Source organism: Chrysemys picta, chromosome 8 (genome assembly GCF_011386835.1).
Source record: "Chrysemys picta bellii isolate R12L10 chromosome 8, ASM1138683v2, whole genome shotgun sequence".
In the NCBI taxonomy this organism is placed as follows: Eukaryota; Metazoa; Chordata; order Testudines; family Emydidae; genus Chrysemys; species Chrysemys picta.
In genome coordinates this window covers 108500633-108521003 of record NC_088798.1, presented here as the reverse complement: position 1 = coordinate 108521003, position 20371 = coordinate 108500633, and the positions used below count along the sequence as shown (strand labels likewise).

The following is a 20371-nucleotide window of genomic DNA, read 5'->3' as shown; positions in this document are numbered from 1 at the left end:
ATGCAGAGGAAGGCAGAATTTTAAGGCATTGTACTGTAGCAATGATCCTTGACTTTCAGTAAGGTACATTGTGTTATTTATGCAGCCTTTGGTCTTGAATATTTATTTTACCAAATGGCATGTGAGAATTAAATTCAGGCTAAGCTTTCACACCTTAAACTCAGTGTGTCTGTATAGCATAGGTGCAAAGTTCTCCATTACACCGGGGGTTCAATGGAGTTACTTCTGATTTCCCGTTCTGTTACAAGAGCAGAATCAGGCCTCTTATAATCCGCAAAGAGAGTAGACGAGAGATGGTCGGATTTGCAATAAGGAAAGGTTAAAAATAAAGCATTTCCTCAAAGCAACCCATTAGAAGCTTGAAAATGTATATTGATGAAGTGAAAATAGGGCTTTTCCTACCGAATGATGGGTTGCCTTCTCTCTTTCAGCCAAGACCTTAATTAAAATGGCTGCTGGGCTTTCAGCACTTTTGAAAAAGAGCCTAAATATGGACTTTGGAGCAGAACCATAGGCACCCATTTTTAAAAATGGTGGCCTCTTTGTCTAACTATATATTCACTTAAACAGAGTGATAATCCCCTGAGAGCTGCACTTTTCCAGCAAAGTCGTTCGCAGCGAAGTCGTATTTCATTCTTTCATGAGTTTCCAGAATATGTTCCAGACAAATGGAAAATATTTATCTGAAAATGCTGTTTCTGCCTTGTTGGTGGAGGTTGCAAAGTATGTCTCAATTAACCCAGTAGCCTCCTGACTGGAGTCAGTAACTAGCGTGCGTAACTTCCGTGGGCCTTCCTGTTCTACCTACTGGCGCCCGAGCCAGTGCTGCAGGCTTTTTGAAAATTGTCTTAAAGGATCCAAAAGCTTGTTTGATGCATGAAACCACCTGATTTATCAGGTTGTCTTAGAGCCAGATCTCGCCCAGTGGGGCAAGAAGACAATTGGAACAGCAAAAGGCCAAGGAAGTAGCTTGGAAAATGGCAAATCATGCCGGTTTTCCACATACTCAAATTGCAGCGGGGTCATAGGTTAGCATTCAGAGTTAATGTATTTTGAGGATTTTATCATAAAATCACTGGCATGCAAGTACTGCAGGCATGGGAACCAATAGATGAACCTGAACAAACAGAGCTTGTAATTTCAATGTTTAACTTTCAACATTAATTTGGGGCCAAGTCTTGCATTCCTTGCACACTCAAAATCACCATAGAACACCCTGGGAAGTGTCGTTGCAAAAGGAATGCCGGACCCACCACTTACGTACTGCAGAAAAATGGCCACCCTGAAGAAAATATCACATTGCGTAACGTGCCTCTGAAGCTGGCCCGTTTCACCGTTAGTTCAATAAAGAACCAGTCGCTAGGGAAACCCAGAGACCCAGGTGCTAGTCTGATCATTGGATTTGGCTCCAGAATGTTATTTATTGCTTGGCAAACATATTGGATATTTGTTTGGACATTAAATTGCAATAAAATATAAATATTTCATTTCTTAATATCTCCATCTCTTTCTGTTTCCAGTAAAAAAAAAAAAAATGACATCATGTCACAGTACCGTTAAGAAAAGGAAATTAAACACACAAGAATATATTAAAGCAAGAGAGCCATGCAGCCATAAAAAGCAGGGAAATTCGGAGTTAGCCCTGGAATGGCCCTTCTAACACCAATTTTTCTGTCCAGGCGGTGACTGCCCCTCCCACTTCCATTTTCCATTGCCTACGGGAATAAATACCCCTGGGAAAGTTAATGGAAGGGAAGCTTTACAAAAAGCAAGTCATAGTCACAACAACAACAACAGAAATAGCCTGGAGGCTTGTGTGTTTTCATTGAAAGATCTTTAATTAGCAGAGAGAACTCTTTGCAGGGAGATTTGCAAGATACACTTTTTCACTGGATGATGTGTTCTGGCTTTCCTTGTGGAACAAGTACAAAAAGCCGACAGTGCACAGAAGTGGTCGGTTAGGGTATGCTCCCAAGGTGCCATTTCAGAACGTATAACATCATCGCGCTTAGTATTGCTCTCTCTGTGGACTGCAAGGAATTGGTGAGGTCCTAGAGGGAGGGTTTGAGAAGAAAAATCGAAAGGAGAGAAGAGCGGTTGGGATTGAGACCCAGCTGTATCGGAGACGGTCTATCACATGTCCTCAGTTAGGCTCAGCTGTAATGCTCTTTGTCTCCAGACATTTTAGCAAATGCCTGGAAGTTTTAGCCACTTGATCAAATGTCCAAGTGAAATTTGTCATTGTTTGTCCTGTCTGTACTGCATATATTTTGAGGGATAGCTCAGTGGTTTGAGCATTGGCCTGCTAAACCTAGGTTGTGAGTTTAATCCTTGAGAGGGCAATTTGGGGATTTAGTTGGGGATTGGCCTTGCTTTGAGCAGGGGGTTGGACTAGATGACCTCCTGAGGTCCCTTCCAACCCTGATATTCTATGTATAATTTTTAATGGTTTCAGATGGCTGCCGTGTGAATAGGTACATAACATTGTGTATGGGTATCTAGTCTCTGTCTAGACACACGTCAAATTCTGTACACTCCTTTGGCAAACGGTATCATCAACTAAAGTCCGGCTGCTGCATTGTGTACCGTGCGGGCACACCCCAGCACAGCAGCCTCTTGACAATGCAGGGTCAGGGCCTGAAACTGTACTGTCCCGCTATTTCCCTTGTCGGGGCAAATCCAAAGGAAATGGGCTTTGCATAGGACGCAGGGCTTGAGGTCAAAGCATCTTCTCAGCTGTGGAGCTCCAGTGGTTCCACTCGGAAACTACTGTAGCGTCGTCATGCTGCAATGGCATTCTTTTCCTCTGGATATCCCCAGAGTATGTGTGGGGGTGGAACCGCTGGCCATGGATGGACCCACTGGCCATGCTCTCACCACTTACCCAGCCTGCCCTGCATCCACTCCCTTCCTGCCCTACCCCCCAAAAGCCCTCCATGGTGCTACAAAAAGAAGCAATATGGAACACTAACGCGTGGTCTTTCTGCAACCTCTCTTTCCCGCTCTACAACCAACCAAGGCCCTTCTGTTGGGATTAGGACCCTCTGCACCTGTGGAGCAGAGGCAAATTTTTCCCCATCGCTGGTAACCTACAGCTTGTTATGCGTATTCTTTGCATTTGTTTTTGGAGATTCCTGTGTTCCTTGCCCCTTCATGCAGCCTTGCTGCTGGCTACATCTTCTGAAGCAGAGAATGCTCCCAGTTTATATAGCTAGGTGCCGGTTTTGTATTGGTTTTGCATCAAACAGAATAAAAGAAAAAATATGGCTGAAAAATAAAAGGAACAAATGAAGCCGTGAACGCATGGGAAACAAATTAACTGGTTTTGCTTTATGCTCTGAACTCTTTCCATAATGCTTCTATGTAGTGCGTGTTTATTTTTCTTCGAATAATAATGTTAAAATGTGTCTAATTCAATTACTCTCTGCATCAGCTGAATGAGTTTTCCTTGGTGAAGAGTTCTCCTAGACTACCCCAAGCTATGAGTTCCATATGATATTTGAACAGGTTCTTTTAATTGCTGATATTAAGTGTCGATCATTCTGCCGTAAGTTGGCAGCATGGCTAGAGAAACAAATTCTTCTCTCAGATACATCAGACAGTCATTCAATTACCACCAAAGTTTTATTGACACAGTAGGAATTCATTATGTGAAATATTTAAAAAAAAACAACAAAAACAACCCACCACCCCTCCCCAAAAAACCTTCCACTGTCTGGTTTAAATAAAAAAGAGGGGAAGGGACTTTTTAAAACGGTGGATTATCTATACATCTTGATTAAAAGGATCAGTTCAGTGATTGAAATTATAGTGATGGTAGAAACATTTTTCTCAAATGTTTAAGCAGCATTTTGGTTGAAAATCAAGTTGGAGGTGGAAACATGAAAATAATGCACACTTGTGTCCTTATTTCCACAGACATTGTGTGTGTTTTTTATTAAACCCCTTTGATTTTAGGAATTATGGCTTCAGATTTTCTGCATACAGAGCTCTGTGGCTTATTCTGTTAGAGTTTAATTCGAAAGAAAGTTCTTCCTCAAGGGTTTAAGAAGTAATTCATAAAATGGTAAGAATAATAAATATTGTGCCTTAACTCATAGATAGACAGATTTTGTACACTTGGGTGTAATTTTAGTTAATTCACACAAGAGACAGGTTGGAAGTTTATTGTTTGGAAGTGAGAAAAATGGCTTAAATCTCATATTTGCAAAAATGATTATATTAGCTTAAATGAAAATGCTATTCTGTTAACAACTTCAATAAGCATTACATTTGGAAAAGTATTTTAATAAAAAGTTACCTGAAGTTCACTACAACTTAAGATATATAAGTGAGAGGAAAGTACTTACTTTGATTTATATGTCTTTTGGGGGTGTAATTATTGGCTTTTTACTCACCTATGTAAAACAATATACTTTTGTAAATGGATTTCTGGCCACTTTACTCCATTTTTTTAAAAACATAAAAAGTAAGCCCTGTCAATCAAATAATTTTAAGGTTTATTTCCTCTTTAGAAATGATTGATAGCCTTTTAGATTTACAAGTTGACAAGTTAAAGGGTTCTATTGGTATAATTATGTACTAAATTCACAGTCTTTCAATTTAAATGTCCTTTTAAAACCACAAGATTATCATACCTGTATTTTGAAAAGTGGGCCAGTCAGTTTGGGTTGGTATACAAATTACTTCCATTAGCCTTGGGACCTATTTGAATTTAATACAGTTTTTAAAGTTATTAGTACTTTCAATAGTACTTTTAAAAATTAGGGTAATGGGAATGCATTTTAAGTACCATATATGGTAGCTTGTTTTTAATGTATGGGTGGATGTCAAGATTACAAATACTGACTTTATTGCTCAGTCTGAAAGTATGAAAAAAAATCTTGATCCCCTGCCCTCCTCCACTTTATATTAGGACACTGGGAAATGGAGTATATGTGTGGTGGAGTTCAGATGTAGAGGCCAGTCCGGCGCTCATTAAATACAGTGCCAAAACCTTCCCTTAGGCCAGAGTCTGATCTCATGTGTTCACTGGTGAAAGTGATGGAGTTACTCCAGATTTTCACCAATGTAAATGAGATCAGAATCTGGCCCATTTCTTTGGCATTTTGATGTAACGGAGCAAGTCTGATTCGTAACTCCAAGGCTGGGGCTAAATATTTAAGCAGGCCTTTTGGTGCTGGAGGCAAAAGTTTAAAGTTGACCAAAATTACAAGTGAAATGAGTTTACTGGTCTAAATTTGAAGAAAAATGGAGGGTGACCCTGGCCAAATCCGTGGTGAGACGAGCAACTCAATTTTATTTTGCATTGGGTCAAAGATAATACAATTCAAATAGTTAGAGACTGAGTAAGATGGCAGACGATGAATGCTGCTAAGGACCTGATCCTGTAAATGGCTGAGTGCACTCTCCCTCCCCACTGAAGAAAAACTGAAATCAGTTGACATTAAGGGTGCTCAGCCACTCAGTACCCCTTGTGGGATTGGACAACAGTTACTCTTTTTTTTTGATTCTCCGGTTTAGAAAATAGTCCCAGGAAATACTCTATGGATTTCTAATGTGCTGAAAGTGTGGGAAGATATGAGAAAATGACTAGTACCTCAGAGGGGAATTTCAAAACTGGCCTCCATTTATAATATCCCAGAACTTAGTAACTACTTTCAGAAAAGATGGAGAGGGGGAAAGTGGGGAAAAAAATAGATTGAAATACAGAAGAAATGTACTTGACAGAACTAGCTAAAATCTTTTAACACAACTGCAAGAGAAATCTCGATTAGAACTGTAGGGATGTTGTTTAATGTCTCACAGTTGAGCTATTTATAATAAATAATAATTTATCATAAGAATTAGATACAGTTTAAGCTAGACATATCCGCAATGAAGGGCGGTATAAGGAAATTGCTAAATAATGAGATCAGTGGTTTAAAAAATAAGTACATTGTGTCTAGATTTTTCTACAAAATTACATGGCAGTGCTGACAATATGAGGCTAGACTGGGAAATGGAAACAAAATATCCAAAGGACTGGAAGGCTGTTATATTACCTGTTCTCTATCATGGAGTGAAATACTATGCTTGGCTGTTTCTGCATGTCAGTCTAACAAAACAACATAGATGCAGAGTTTACAGCAGAATATAGACTCATAGAAATGCAGGGGTGGAAGGGACCTCAAGAAGTCAGCAACTCCAGCCCCCTGCACTGAAGCAGCACCAAGTGAAGCTACACTGTCCCTGACAGGTGTTTGTGTAACCTGTTCTTAAAAACCTCCAGTGATGGGGATTCCACAACCTCCCTTGGAAGCCTGTTCCAGTGCTTAACTCGCCTTAGAGTTAGAATGTTTTTCCTAATATCTAACTACATCTCCCTTGCTACTAAGCCCTTTAGTTCTCGTCCTACCTCCAGCTGACATGGAGAACAGTTGATCACAGTCCTCTTTAACAGCCCTTAATATAGTTGAAGATTGTTATCAGGTTCCCCCTTGGTGGTCTTTTCTCAAGACTAAAATGTCCAATTTTTTTTAAACTTTCCTCGTAAGTCAGGTTTTCTAAACCTTTTATCATTTTTGTTGTTCTCCTCTGGACTCTCTCCAGTTTGTTTACATCTTTCCTGAAGTGTGGTGCCCAGAATTGGACACAGTACTCCAGCTGAGGCCTCACTGGTTACATGTAGACCCCAGAACGATATTAGCTACCGCATCACATTGTTGACTTGTATTCGGTTTGTGATCCCCAGATCCCTTTCAGTAGTACTATTACCTAGCCAGTTACCCCGCTCCCTCCATTTTTTAGTTGTGTTGTGGAGGGGTGCCATAATATTTGGGGAACATCGCATATTGAAAGGCTGCTGGTCTGATGTTAAAACATTGTTGCAAGAGATATTTCAGGGATACGCCCGAAAGATTCCTGTTATGATACTAGAGAAACGTCCTGATTCAGTTTAGTTGAGTAAGGGTATGAGAATCTGAGCCTTTGTTTGCAAAAACAAATACCCACTGTAGAAATGTGGTTGCCAAGAATAAAAGAATTAAGAGAAATTGAACACTCAGCTGCCTAGAGTGGATTAACACTTGGCCTATTTGGGGAAAGATTGGCCAAAGGGACAGAGGGATTGGTTAAAATCAAATCAGTGATATTACTTTTATACTATATGTGTGTTTACTGTAAACCGTAACCTGCCAATGATGTAAAATAAACAAATATTGAAATGGCCTTTTATTAAAAATAAAAATAAAAGACTACTCGTGGAGTAAGGTACTACTCAGTGTGAGTACGGGTTGCAGAATCTGACCCTAAAGCCGTTGAAATGAATTAGATGGTGTGAATCCAGTCACAAGAAGATAATAGTCCTCATAATGAGGCCACCATAGAAGTCAATGCAAGGTGCATTCACAGTTCAGGAGAGGTCGGAGACTGAAATGGCAGGAGGTGTTGCTTGGGACAGGCCAAGATATGCTGACAACTGTGTAAGGAGGCTTGAGAGTGCTTGACTCTGGTTCCAGCCCAGCAGAGCACTTAAACACATGCTCAACTTTAAACATGCACTTAAGTTCCATTGACATCAGTGCTTTAAATTAAGTGTGGAGATGATAGAGACCCAGTACACCGTAGTCAAGGTGAATGCAAGACTTCTTTATTTCCTGTTTTCACGGTCTTATCTCTGTAGTGTATGCCCCCTAATGGCCACGCTGAACAGTGGTTCTAAACCAGGGGTCGGCAACGTTTGGTTCGCGGCTCGCCAGGGTAAGCACCCTGGCGGGCCGGGCCAATTTATTTACCTGCTGACGCGGCAGGTTCGGCCGATCGCGGCCCCCACTCGCCGCAGTTCGCCGTCCCGGGCCAATGGGGGCGGCGGGAAGCGACCCCTGTTCTAAACATTCACAACTAACACCACATTAAGCACTTGCTTGAATGCTTTGCTGAATAGCGATGGGCTGAAGCACATGCTTAAAGTTAAGCCACGTTCTCATGAGAATTTAAATCTTCCTTTTCCTCCCCTTTTCCTTTACCTTGATGACTGTGGATAAAACCCTAAAAATGCAAATGGCAATGTTAAACGAAATAAACTCGAGAGGTGTCAGTTCAAGTGTTGATAATTTGAGGGCCGATCCTGGACCACTGAAGTCAATGGGAATTTTGCAATTAACTTCAGTGGGTGCAGGATTGAGCCCTTGCCGTGACAAAAGTGCACAAAAGTTTACAATGAAAATGTACATGATGGCTACATACAGGTGGTACTGAATACATAATAGCATGTGAGAATGTGAGTCTCTTATGCTTTGTCCTTTTGTCTTCCAATCAAAAGGGACTTTCCTTCTAACTTGAAAAGAGAAACAAATGAAACGCGGGGTGCAAAGCATTTATCAAATGAATTTATCAAGGCTTGCAAGATAGCAATTGCTCCGTACTCAGGAGCTGTTTACAAAGCCCTGAAACTTTGCAGCAACCTTGTCACAGATACTTGAGAAGGAAGGTTTTTGTTTCTTTTTAAACCAAAGCCTCAAAACTAACCTCAAACAGTGCTTGAAGCAAGACTTCACAGTCATTGCTGATTTAAGTAAAAAAGAGCAATGAGAGATTTAGCTCTGATCGTTTTATGATCTTGTGATGCATTGCCAATTGAGCCTCCTTGCCTGACATTTGTCATCTCATGATGTTTGTTGTTGTTTCAGCCCTGAACGAGCCCACCATCGACTACGGTTTCCAAAGGTTACAGAAGGTTATCCCCCGGCACCCTGGTGACCCCGAACGCTTGCCAAAGGTCAGCACCACGTTTTTTTTCTTTTTGTAAATATGGCAAAGTTGGGATTGCCTGGTCTTTGTTTGAGAATAAGCACTTTGATCTTTACCAAAGGAACCCACCAGTCTGGCAGTCAATATAATGTCCTGGTTTGGCATCAGTGGTTTGGCATCAGCTCACGTAGACACTCTGCCCAGAAGGTTCAACTAACAAACCTTCGCTGCAGCCTTCTGGGACATTGCACATGGACTGCAACACAACTGCAGCTAGCCTGTCCACTGCCTGGTGTGTGCTGTGTCTGCAGGTCTTAAAGGCACAGTCCACTGCAGCTAGTAATGTGCAGGAATGCGCTACACCATCATGGGGTATTGTGGGTATTTGGTAATACAAGCCTTCTGTACATTTCAGCAAAGTTAGCCCTGGATAACTGGATGGCGTTTGTCTTAGCAGTGGCTGGTATTGCAGTCATATCTTGCGAAATGACACTGAGAACTCTACCATTGTATAAATCAGAGGAGCCACTGTGAGTGTGTGTCATTTTCTGTTCAGCCATACGTCTCCATTTAATATGATAATAGCACACGCCATTGTTTCAGTAATGCTGAAATAATCAGGCCATGTCTACACTACAAAATGACATCAAACGGTTATGTCGGCATCCAGCCGCCGCAGTTATTACAGAGCTTGTGCACGTGCACACTTGGCTCCTTGTGTCGGCATTGGGCGTGCTGGCATCGATGCAGAGTGTAGTGCAGTGTGGGTAGGCACCCCACTGTGCAACTTGCCACCGGCCACTACAGGGTGTTTGGGGAAGTTTTTGCAATGCCTGATGAGAGAGGTAGTCAAGTGGCTTAGCGATCAGTTCTGCGCCCTTCAAAGTCATTGGAAAAAACCTGCCATTGACTTCAGTCCTGCAACAGTAAGTGGTTGGGCAAAGGAGAATTGGGAAGTTCCAAGTTTTATCCTGACACTGACTCCCTCTGTACCCCTGTGTAAATCCCTTGACTTTTCTGTATTAGTGTCCTGAACGGTAAATACTGGGATATCTCATAGCTCCGTTGTGAGCATTGATCGTGCTTGTGAAGTGCTTTGAAATGGAAAAAAGTTAATAAGCATCATCACGTTATTATGTACTATCTGTTGACACAGAAATGAAATTAGATGAGTTATTTTAAATGTCTTGTTAGCTCTCCATTCTCTTTGATTGGGAAGACTTCAGGCATTGGTGCGTGGGTTTTTTGTTTTGTTTTTTTGCTCTTCCTTCCTGCCTCCTGAGAAATTAGAAGAAAACATGCTGTTCTGGAGCATGGTTTTTCATTGGCTTCATTTGCCCTCAAAAAACTTTTCTCCTACCGCCCTCTCCCCCCATCCGCATACTTTTTAGACAGGTTTGCAGCATGCTTTTCTACCTAGAGGTGCAATCCTCCCTCGGGATAAACAGCATCCTACTTCTGCATGAGCCTTTTGTGAGTGCAGCCAAGGATGCCCATGGAGAGAAGCTGTTTGCCAGAGAATATCAACATGGTTATGATGCACTCTGGATTTGCAAGCCTAAAGGGTGCAGAAAGTCATAAGATTGCTCTGGATTCAACTTTCCAACTAAATAGCAGAGCCTTGTTTTCTGTTTTTAAACAACAGATTGAACGTAAAATAGGGCCAAACATTTTCAGCTTGGGTTAGCAGATTTGATATGGCAACGGGCTTTCAATCTCCTCTCCGGCCATGCATGTTTACGGATGGGCTACTGCAGGATGTGCCCTCCTGGGCCAGTGGTGTGATATGGCTGTGCAGTTTGAGTTCGGGTTCATTGCAGCTTTGACCATACCAGAATCTGAGCCCTAGCGGTTTGCATGCTCCCAGTATAAAGCAATGGCTTTTACTGCATAGGAAGACCTCTTTGTAGGGCAAAATCTAATTTTGCTTATTCATCTACCGCTTCTGACACTCATCTCAGTTACATTATGGCCTTTCTCATTGTGACAGCAAGGACTCACACTAGAGTAACTGGCAGCAGAAGTTTTTTGAGGTTCAGGTGTGAGAAATACTACAGAGAATGTCTGAATTTCTACCTTGTTAAAAGCAGCCCAAGCATAGGAGCTGAGTTCACTAACCGCAAACTGCTCGAATTAGAGCTTTCCTGCCACATGCTAGCCCAGCAGGCAAGAGGGCAGATTGAAAGGGGGAGCTTTTCCTTCTCAACCCACAGGTTTGGCCCTCATTGCCGTTCTTGGCCATGCAGTCATCGTGGTGGTGTTTTTGCAGAGGTTCAGAATGGAATCTGGACTTGTCAGGTTTGTCCCACTTCTCGTGAGCTGCTAACTATTTGCACCTGGGTGCAAATTCATTGGCTGTGCCGCCTGCATTATTTTTTTAATGCACTCTTCCATCCGTCACCTTCGAAGATGTCATAATTTGCATTTCCTCCTCTGGGTAGTGAGAAGGGGTTGGTTTATGGTTACTGCATGGGACAAAGGCTCAAGATTCCGGAGTTCTTTTCCCAGCTCCACCCCTGGCACTCTGAGCAAGCCACTTCCCTGCACCGCTGTTCCCTAGTGTTCCAGTCGGTATAAGAAGGATGTTAATATTTCACAAAGGGTGCCTTGAGGTTTAATTAATGCTCGCTGGGTGCTTTTAGATCCTTGAGTGAAAGGTTCCGGGGATTACCGAAATGTGGTCCAGGTAACCCAGCATTTTTCTGCTGTCCTATGTACTGTCCTCCTACTTGACTGGTCTTCCATGAAGTCGCTAGATCAAGGGAAATCATCTTTTCTATATTCCGGGTGTGATCTCAGCTTGTGTAAATCAGACAGTGAAGAAGTTACCAATTTCCTATTTCAAGGAATAATTGAACCCCTGGATGGAACCAGCGTTCCTGTAAGACCCTAGTGGGAGGCCAGGGGAGGATACACGTCTTTGGCAGCTGTGTTAGAGAGCTTGAAGGTTGGGCCTCAAGTTCGGGACTCATTAACATGCCGTGCACAGAGGCTGAATGCAGCAGGGGCTGGCACGCGTCGGCTTCTGCATTTGAGGCACTGATGGTTCATTCCCAACACCATTTGCTGGCTCCAGAATCCTAATCAAGGACGCGGTGAGTTTGTGTGCAGGCTGAATGCTGTGCGATGCTCTTCCGTCGTCATTAAAACGAGGCCAGGCTTTGGCAGGATTCCACGGCAGGCAATTGTCAGTGACTGCTTAAATGAGAGTCAGGGGCCATCTGGCTTCGGATCTTAAGATGGACAGAAGCACCAAGAGTGAAGAAGGAAAATGGGAGGGGGGCAGAGAAGGGAATGGAGACTAGTGCTCCGAGCTTTAGATACTGCTTTTCCTATTTTTTAACCATTGCCATCCCAATGTATCAGCGCTTCCTGTATGTTAAGAGCCTTGTATGCTGTGCTTTTCCATCAACGCCCCTCCCCCCACTCACACACGTTTCCATAACTGCCATTAGAGATTGAAGGCCATTGTTCCATTAAAGCATTATTGACGAAATAGACATCTTTTAAGAAATGGAAGCAGCTGTCGTCCTGGTGAGAGCGTGAGGCTGACTCTTAGTGCATGCTCTCTGCTCTGCAGGGCACCACAGGAGGAATGTAGCAGCAACATCTGTGGCCCCAGGGATTGTGATATCCTACAGTAGAGCTTTGGTCTCCTCTTGCTTTAAAACTGCTGGGCCAGTTTTTCAAAAGGGCTCGGCGCCCACCGAGCAACTCCCATGAAGAACGACGGAGAATTCGGACTCCCTTTTCCCACCGTTGGTTACAGGAGGAGCTGCTGGGTGCTGAGATCCATGGAAAATCTGGCCTGAATTTTTTTTAAAATGTACAGTTTCTGGAGAAGCAGGAATGGAAGCTGGTGTGGGGGGATGGAGAGGTGGAGCAGCTGGCTGTGGGGAGGAGGTGTCTCCCCTCATGCACAGGGGCAGATCAGGGGAAAGAAGCCAGCTGACAAGCGGGGTCACTAACAGATGTGCCCGGACACACATTCCAAGAGCAGAGCCAATACAGGGGAGTGGGGGGACACCCTCTATCCCTGGAGTCAGCTCAGCCACCTGGGGTGAGTTGGGTAGAAATCTTTCCTGGCCAACACACCGGGGAGGCAGATTGTGGGGGAGCAAGAGCTCTCCAGAGAGAAGTAAAGAGAACTAGTGGGATGCTAGAGCTGAGGGATTGTATCACAACCCCTAAGGTGGAGACTGGAGAAGGCCCGCTCCATGGGGTTGGGAAATAAGTGTGTGTGTGATCACTCTCTCTCTCTCACACTCACATCTTGGTTCTTGCACACACGTGTGTGGTGGAAGTCTGTAAAGAGGTTTAAATCACATGCACATTTATTTATTAAGGCTTCTTGATGCTTGATACCACAAATCTTTAAGATAAACCTCGAGCAGGCACCGGAAGATTCAGGAGCTATGCTGACAACTTCACAGATAGTTGTAAAGCAGGTTCCATTATGAGGTAGATTTTAAACACCCCCTTCCTCACCAGCTTTTACACAGAAAGTTCCTTGCCATACACGATTTCCCATGCATAGTCTCCTGCCTGGGGCAGGGAGCTGCGGGTGATGGGGTTCAGGTGAATTGGCCCCTAGTTACTTTTGACTTACAAGACTTTAGGAACAAAGAGTTTAGGCCATATTACAGGGTGTGGGCAGGGCTGGCGCTTCCACTAGGTGACCCTAGGTGGTCGCCGAGGGCGGCAGGATTTGGGGGGCGGCATTTTGCTGTCCTTGGCGGAAATTTGGCGGTGGGGGATCATTTGGTGGCGGGTCCTTCACTCGCTCCGGGACCCGCCACCGAAGTGCCCCGAAGACGTGGAGCGGAAGGACCCCCGCCGCCGAATGCTCAGCGGAGGAGCGCTGCCACCTAGGGCGGCAAAAACCCTGGCGCCGCTCCTGGGTGTGGGACTCTATTCTGGGAAGCAGTGACTCCGAAAAAGATTTGGAGGTTGCGATAGATAATCAGCTGAACATGAGATCTCCCAGTGTGGTGATGTGACTAAAAGAGCTAAGGGACGCATAAACAGGGGACTCTCAAGTAGCAGTAGAGAAGTTATTTTACCTCTGTATTTGGCACTGCTGGGACCATTTCTGGAATACTGTGTCCAGTTCTGGTGCCCCCTATTCAAGAAGGATGTTGATAAATTGGATGGGGTTCAGAGAAGAACCACGAGAATGGTTAAAGGATTAGAAAGCCTACTGTGTACTGTTAGATTCAAAGAGCTTGATCTATTTAGCCTAAAAAAGAAAGGGCTGAGGGGTGATTTGAGTACAATACCTACATGGGGAACAATATAATGGGCTCTTCAGCCTAACAGAGAAAGATATAACGACGGCTGGACCTTGAAGCTAGACAAATTCAGATTGGAAATAAGGCACACGTTTTTAACAAAGATTAAATAACCATTGGAATAATTTACCAAGATGTGTAGTGGATTCTCCATCGCTGACCATGTTTAAATCAAGACTGGGTGTTTTTCTAAAAGCTCGGCTCTAGGAATTATTTGGGGGAAGTTCTCTGGTCTGTGTTCTACAGGTCAGATGAGATGATTCTGGCCTAGGAATCTATGCATGAAAAAAAGGATTGTCTGTAAAAATGTGATGCTTATTTTCTACATTACTCCTCTGTGCAAACTAACACCAAGTATGTTTTTTTTGTCATTGCTGGCGACTGCTGGCTACCACTGTATTTAAGATTGTGATTGCTCACTAGGTATGTGAAAACAAACTTGCTGTATCTACCTTGCTTACCCTCCCAATAGGGGCCAGCAAGCCTACCCTGCTGATACAAGCCAGCAATCCATCTTTAGCCTGCTTGTCTTCCGCTGCACACTGTATCCTCTGAACAGGGGCCTTATTTCTGCTTATGTCCCTGTGGAGGAGAGAGTGGAGCTCACAGCAGTCTCTTTGCGTGTGAGGTGGTACACCACTGCCAGGTTCCACCTTCCCTCATGGACCCTCTCCCATGCCAGTCCCCGAGCCATAAAACATAACCTAAGGGGCATTTCTTCTTCCACTGCCAATTCAGCCTGTGTCCTGTACAGGGCACCATTAGCAATCAGGTGGGCACCACCTACGGGGAGCTCTTCCCAGCAGGAAACTCCACAGTACACGGATTTACCCTTAATCCATCCTGACATAGATCCAGATCAGAGAAACCTTTGCACTGAACAGAGGATGGAAGGGAGGATGTGGATCACGGCACCACAAGCTACTGTTGGACTCCCTACGCTGACAGTGCAGGCGTGAGACGCGATGACCGTCTCTAACCACTAGGCTCAGATAGGGAGGCGGGAGCAGAGCGAAGGCTGGTCCTGGCACCTTTGCAGTGATTTTCTGGAGTTCTACACCGCTATTCATACCAGTACTAGGTGGGCTGGGCACTGTATGCACTCTACATGCCGCCATAAGGCGTGTGCAGGGTAGACTTACCCTTAGAGTGAGATGTTCAAAACCACCAAGATTTGAGTTGTCAAATGCCTGAGGCAGCAGCTTTGAAAACTTTCACCCTTTAAGGGCAATCTCCTGATCAAAGTGTTGTGGTGGGGTGTGGGCTTTTCTTTTTCTGGGACTCTGTAGGGTCTGGAACACGGGAGAGCTCAGAAACAATGACAGGCGTATAGCTGAAGGGCAGAGTCATATACACATTTCTGGCAAGGAGCCCTTACTTTTCCGAAGGTCAGCAGCCTGTGTACACATTTCAGTGAGTTTTCTTTATAATTGGGTCAGCATTTACTCAGCAAATGATTAGAGCAGATGGTGTCATTTAGAATCTGTGACAAAACTTTAATACGTGCGGGCTAGCAGCATGACAGGGATCTATGCATCATTTCCTCACTCTGCCAGCCGGAGGGCAGGTTTCTCGATTGGGTCTGGACCCTCTAGATTAAATCAGCCCATTCCACATGAGTGACTTGAGCCACTTGTTTGAACAACCAAGAAGGATGATCCCTGTGATCTTAGATTCCCCTGTTTTTTTTTTTAACTACAACAATGAAATGATGGAGGCAGGAGGACACTAACCAGGTAAACATGTTTCCTTCAAGCAGTAGCGCTTTTAAAGAAAATAAACGCCAGTTTGAGGAAAGTAACAAAGGCTGCATTTGTGTATTTTGCTCCATGGAGCTGAAAATATCTTGTAAATTGATCCTGTGGGAGTAATAAATACACATTACTTTATCTTGTACTTCATGTCCTATACCCCTGAGCCTTGATAGAACAACACCACTTAATAGACTTAAAAAAAGAGTAATTACAGTCATTGGTTGTGTGATTTTTCAGCCCTTCCAGCCCTGCCTGACCTTCTAATTTAGCTCACCGTGTCTAACTAATGCATTTATATTCATCTTTTATGAGGCATGTGTAGTACAAAATTGACTTTGCAGCCTTTAGCAAGCTGTCTTACCAGGTTTAGGATCTGGTTAGTACTGTGAATAGTGTGTGTGCGCGCGCTTGCACATGTGTGTAAATCTTGCCACACATGAGCTTCCAATTAATTATTTTTGATCCTTTTGGAAATATAATAAAAAGTATTTATTCCATTCTTCCCTCTCTCCCCTTTAAAGCTTTGATACATTCCAGCATTGTTTACAGCTAAACATGCAGGCAAAAAAGATGCAACTGTTTTTAAAATGATTACCGCTAATGTTTCTGCTTGTCAGAAGTGCTTAAATTTCCCTGCGCTTTGTTTAAAAACTTAGCGCTGTTACCTTTTAAGAATTACAAATTTATAAGATCTTACCAAGCTGATTTACAAACACAGCTGACAGTTTATGATGAATGATGTTGCAAAATGTGCAGTTTGTTTCTTTGTCATTTCTAGAGGGGTCTCTATTAGGGAGTGGGTTAAGAAAAGAGAGAGCCCCCTCTGAAAGACCCCTTGAGCAACAGAGCACACAAATATCTCTCCCATGTTTCCTCATAACTTCCTACCCAGTGCACTCATCCAGCAGAACACAATTGTTCGCTGTGCATTTTCTTCCACCATATGGTATCCTCATTACCATACACTAAGGGTCCATATGGAGAACTTGTGAAGTGAACTGTATTCATTTTAACTGCCAGATGAGCAGCCTTTTGCTTTGCAAGCTTAGCTTAAGTCATCTGCTGTCTTTATGTTGTTATGGCAACACAGTACCAATAAAAAATTCTAATCTACTGTAAGTGTCTTGGATCACAGTATTTTAAGTGCTTGCTGTAACTGTCCTCTAAGTGAGGATGCTTGTTCTTTTAGTATGACAAAGGGTTATTGTCAACTCCAGCAGGTGGCAGTAAAGAAATTGTTTCTTTTTTTTTTTTCCCCTGGAAAAGTCATATAATTACAAAACAGTATATCACAAACGTATTTGTAGGCTGATCCTCCAAATTTCATTGTAAGGTTAGGATCACAGCTAACGCTCCTTCCAGGCTGCAAATCACACACTGAACTGTGAAATGATGGTGGCAGCAAATGCGTTCCTAAGGTTTTGCTGAGAGAGAGAGAGAATTAGGCTGAAGCACCACTTCATTGGAATTCTGAAGCCTCCATAACCATGAAGCTGTTTTTGCTACACCCCTGAATTACTCATTCAAACACCATGCTAATTAAGAGTACCTTAAAGTAATGGAAGTAGGCAGCAACATCCTTAAATATAAATCATTTTCACCTCTGCAGGCCACATGATATGTTGCATCTCTCTCTCTCTGTCTGTATTGAAAGTGAATGTTTGCTGTCTCAGTTCATCAGTTCACATTAGCCTCATGCTGAATATTTAAACACAGAACAATTTGAACGCACCATGAAGGGAGACAGTGACTGCGCTTTCACTGGGAACAGCAAGGGCTCATCTAATAATAATTTAGTAAATCAGCCATTTAGTGGCTCAGTTGTACACTGCATTGTGCCAAATAATATTCACTTCAACTGTACGCTGGTAAAATTGAAATTCAGACCCAAGTCACGCAGCCGTCTTTTGCTCAATGGAGAGATGAAACAGAAAATCGCCCTCCCAATAGAGTAATTGTGTTTAGTGATTTATCATAAATATAGTGGCATAGCAATAGAAACAGGAATTGGTTGTATATGGTACAATGTAGTCTAATTATGCTTTTATTGTTTTAGTTTCTTATGCATGGGCTATTCAGCAATTCAGAGCTTGCCGTCACATCTTCAACTTGATACGTATGTGGATGAGGAACAGTGACATACCAGCAATGTGCGGGGACCAATCATACCTTTAGGGGGCAGTGTAGATCTGTACTGACCTGGTGGAAGCCCATGGAACCATTGTCTCATAGACCAGTATGATGTCTTGGAGGGGCTCTGGGAGTGCAGCTGCAATGGTCCCTTTCTCAGGTGCACTTTGCCCCACTCCACGGAAGCACTGCAAGACCCGTTGAGTTCCTCCGCTCCCTGAATGCAGGGGTACATTTGTATTCTTACAGCCCATTTTTTCCCCATGCGCACCAAGGCCAAATCCTTACTCTAACAAATAATCCCTATTTACTGGAGTAAAACAGCAGGATTTGTTCCCAATTGTATTATTTTCAAACACTTGTGCAGAGAAGTCAGTACACAATTAGGCTGACAGAATTATATAGGAAATGGAACAAGCAGAGGTATACTCTCCTAGCGCACATTAATGTGACGCTCAAAATATGTGTGCAGATTTGCAGTAACTGCCTATGCAATTCATGCACTAAAAACTGTCTCTTCATGTTAGCTGTACCTGTAGGGACCATGATATAACCTTAGATATGTTACTTTTGAGTAAGAAGCAGGATGGTTTGGGGGATTAATAATTTAGTTCTATACCTAGCTGTGCCACAGACTTTTTGTTTGACCTTGGACAAGCCTTGGCTTAGTTTCTCCATCTGTAAAATGGGGCTAATATTTTATGTAATATTTGTTTGTTTCAGTTACTTGAGCTCCTACACAGGCTCTGGGCCCTATACATATTTTATAAAAGCACCTTTCCTCATAAGCCACAAAAGTTTCCCCAAATAAGGTCCTTACCTCTCCACCTACTAAGTGAGCCTGGCCTGTCAGAAACAGCCTAGGAAAACAGCTATGCTATGCTGAGTGCAGAGATCAAGGCTCTCTGTGATGCAGAGTGTTGGGGAAATAATACCTACCTTCTTGGGGTGTTGTGAAATTTCATCCTTTCTTGTAATACGGAACTTTGAGATCCTCAGATGGAAGGCATTCTAGAAGTGTGAAGCATTATCAACGAGCCAGCCTACAGTTACCATTTCTAAACTTAGTTGCAGGTGATAAACAGTGGTTCACTCTCTGATATAAAACATGATCACTGCATATTTCTCAATTCTCACAACACACTCCAGTTGAGCAGCAGAGAGCATCCTTCTTACCATCGTGATGCCGTTTAGCAGCGTGCGCTAGAAGCATACGGTGCCATTGTCATAATTCTTCTAAGAAATACAGGGCTTCACAATCTATACTTAACTGCTGACACTTGAAAACTCAGACATTTTGGTAAAATGAATCAGGCCTTAATGTTTCTTTTATGAGATCTCTTCTCATAGGAAGGAGGTTTGGCACCATTTGGAGATCAAGCGTAGTGATCCATCATAGTAAAGTCAGCTGTCCAAGCTACCTTCTCAGAGGTCACTTGATCGAACTAACAGCTCTTACAACTATATTATTGCTTATGGAACAGTAATTGAGGCACTATGGATAAAAATTACCTGGTCTAATAGGCAGTGAACAATTTGCTCTCAATACAATTATAAGCCAAATCATTCATTTCATAACACTTGGACTAATTTATTTGTTGACCTTTTAATATCCATAGCTCTTCAGCTGTATTAACTGCAACTCAGAAAAATCTCTTGTTCATTTTACTTTCATTGATTTTTTTTTTCCATTGAGGCAATAACAGTTGTTTGAGTACAGCCTTTTCTTTCTGTTGTAAAAGTCAATCATGTAACTTATGGTGATATAACTCCTCTGGACTGAAACATCTTCTAAGTACAATAGTGTACAGTCTCATGTTCTCTCTGTAAACAAGGGCATGCATTTTGGCTTTGTTTTCATGATAGATCTGTGTTCACATTAATATATTGGACAGTGGAAGATGGAGAAGGTGCACAGGAATGTTATATAAAGCTATGTCACCCTATGTAATGTAATTTTGTTTCATATACACAGTACTGAAGATACAGGAATTTCAGAAGTTGTCTTTATTTTAATCCCCACAATAGGATGAACTATAGGTCTGCTCATTAATGAAGATATCCTCATCATTTTATCTTGATATAATATCTTAAGAACATAAGAACGGCCATACTGGGTCAGACCAATGGTCCATCTAGCCCAGTATCCTGTCTCCCGACAGTGGCCAATGCCAGGTGCCCCAGAGGGAATCATCAAGTGATCCATCTCCTGTCTCCCATTCCCAGCTTCTGGCAAACAGAGGCTAGGGACACCATCCCTGCCCATCCTGGCTAATAGCCATTGATGGACATAGCCTCCATGAACTTATCTAATTCTTTTTTGAACCCTGTTATAGTCTTGGTCTTCACAACATCCTCTGCCAAAGAGTTTGACAGGTTGACTGTGCATTGTGTGAAGAAATACTTCCTTTTGTTTGTTTTAAACCTACTGCCTATTAATTTCATTTGGTGACCCCTAGTTCTTGT

At 42.9% G+C, this 20371-nt stretch overlaps 1 protein-coding gene across 12 annotated transcripts in view; it reads left to right on the top strand.

Moving 5' to 3' along the window:
- The window catches only part of EBF1 (EBF transcription factor 1), a 319429-nt gene that overhangs the window by 271263 nt on the left and 27795 nt on the right, over positions 1 to 20371 (top strand). For all 12 annotated transcript variants that reach the window (XM_008170076.4, XM_065555157.1, XM_008170078.4 and 9 more), the window contains exon 11: positions 8670 to 8758. In XM_008170076.4, coding sequence (XP_008168298.1) covers positions 8670 to 8758 — 89 coding nt within the window. The remainder of the gene's footprint in view (positions 1 to 8669; positions 8759 to 20371) is intronic.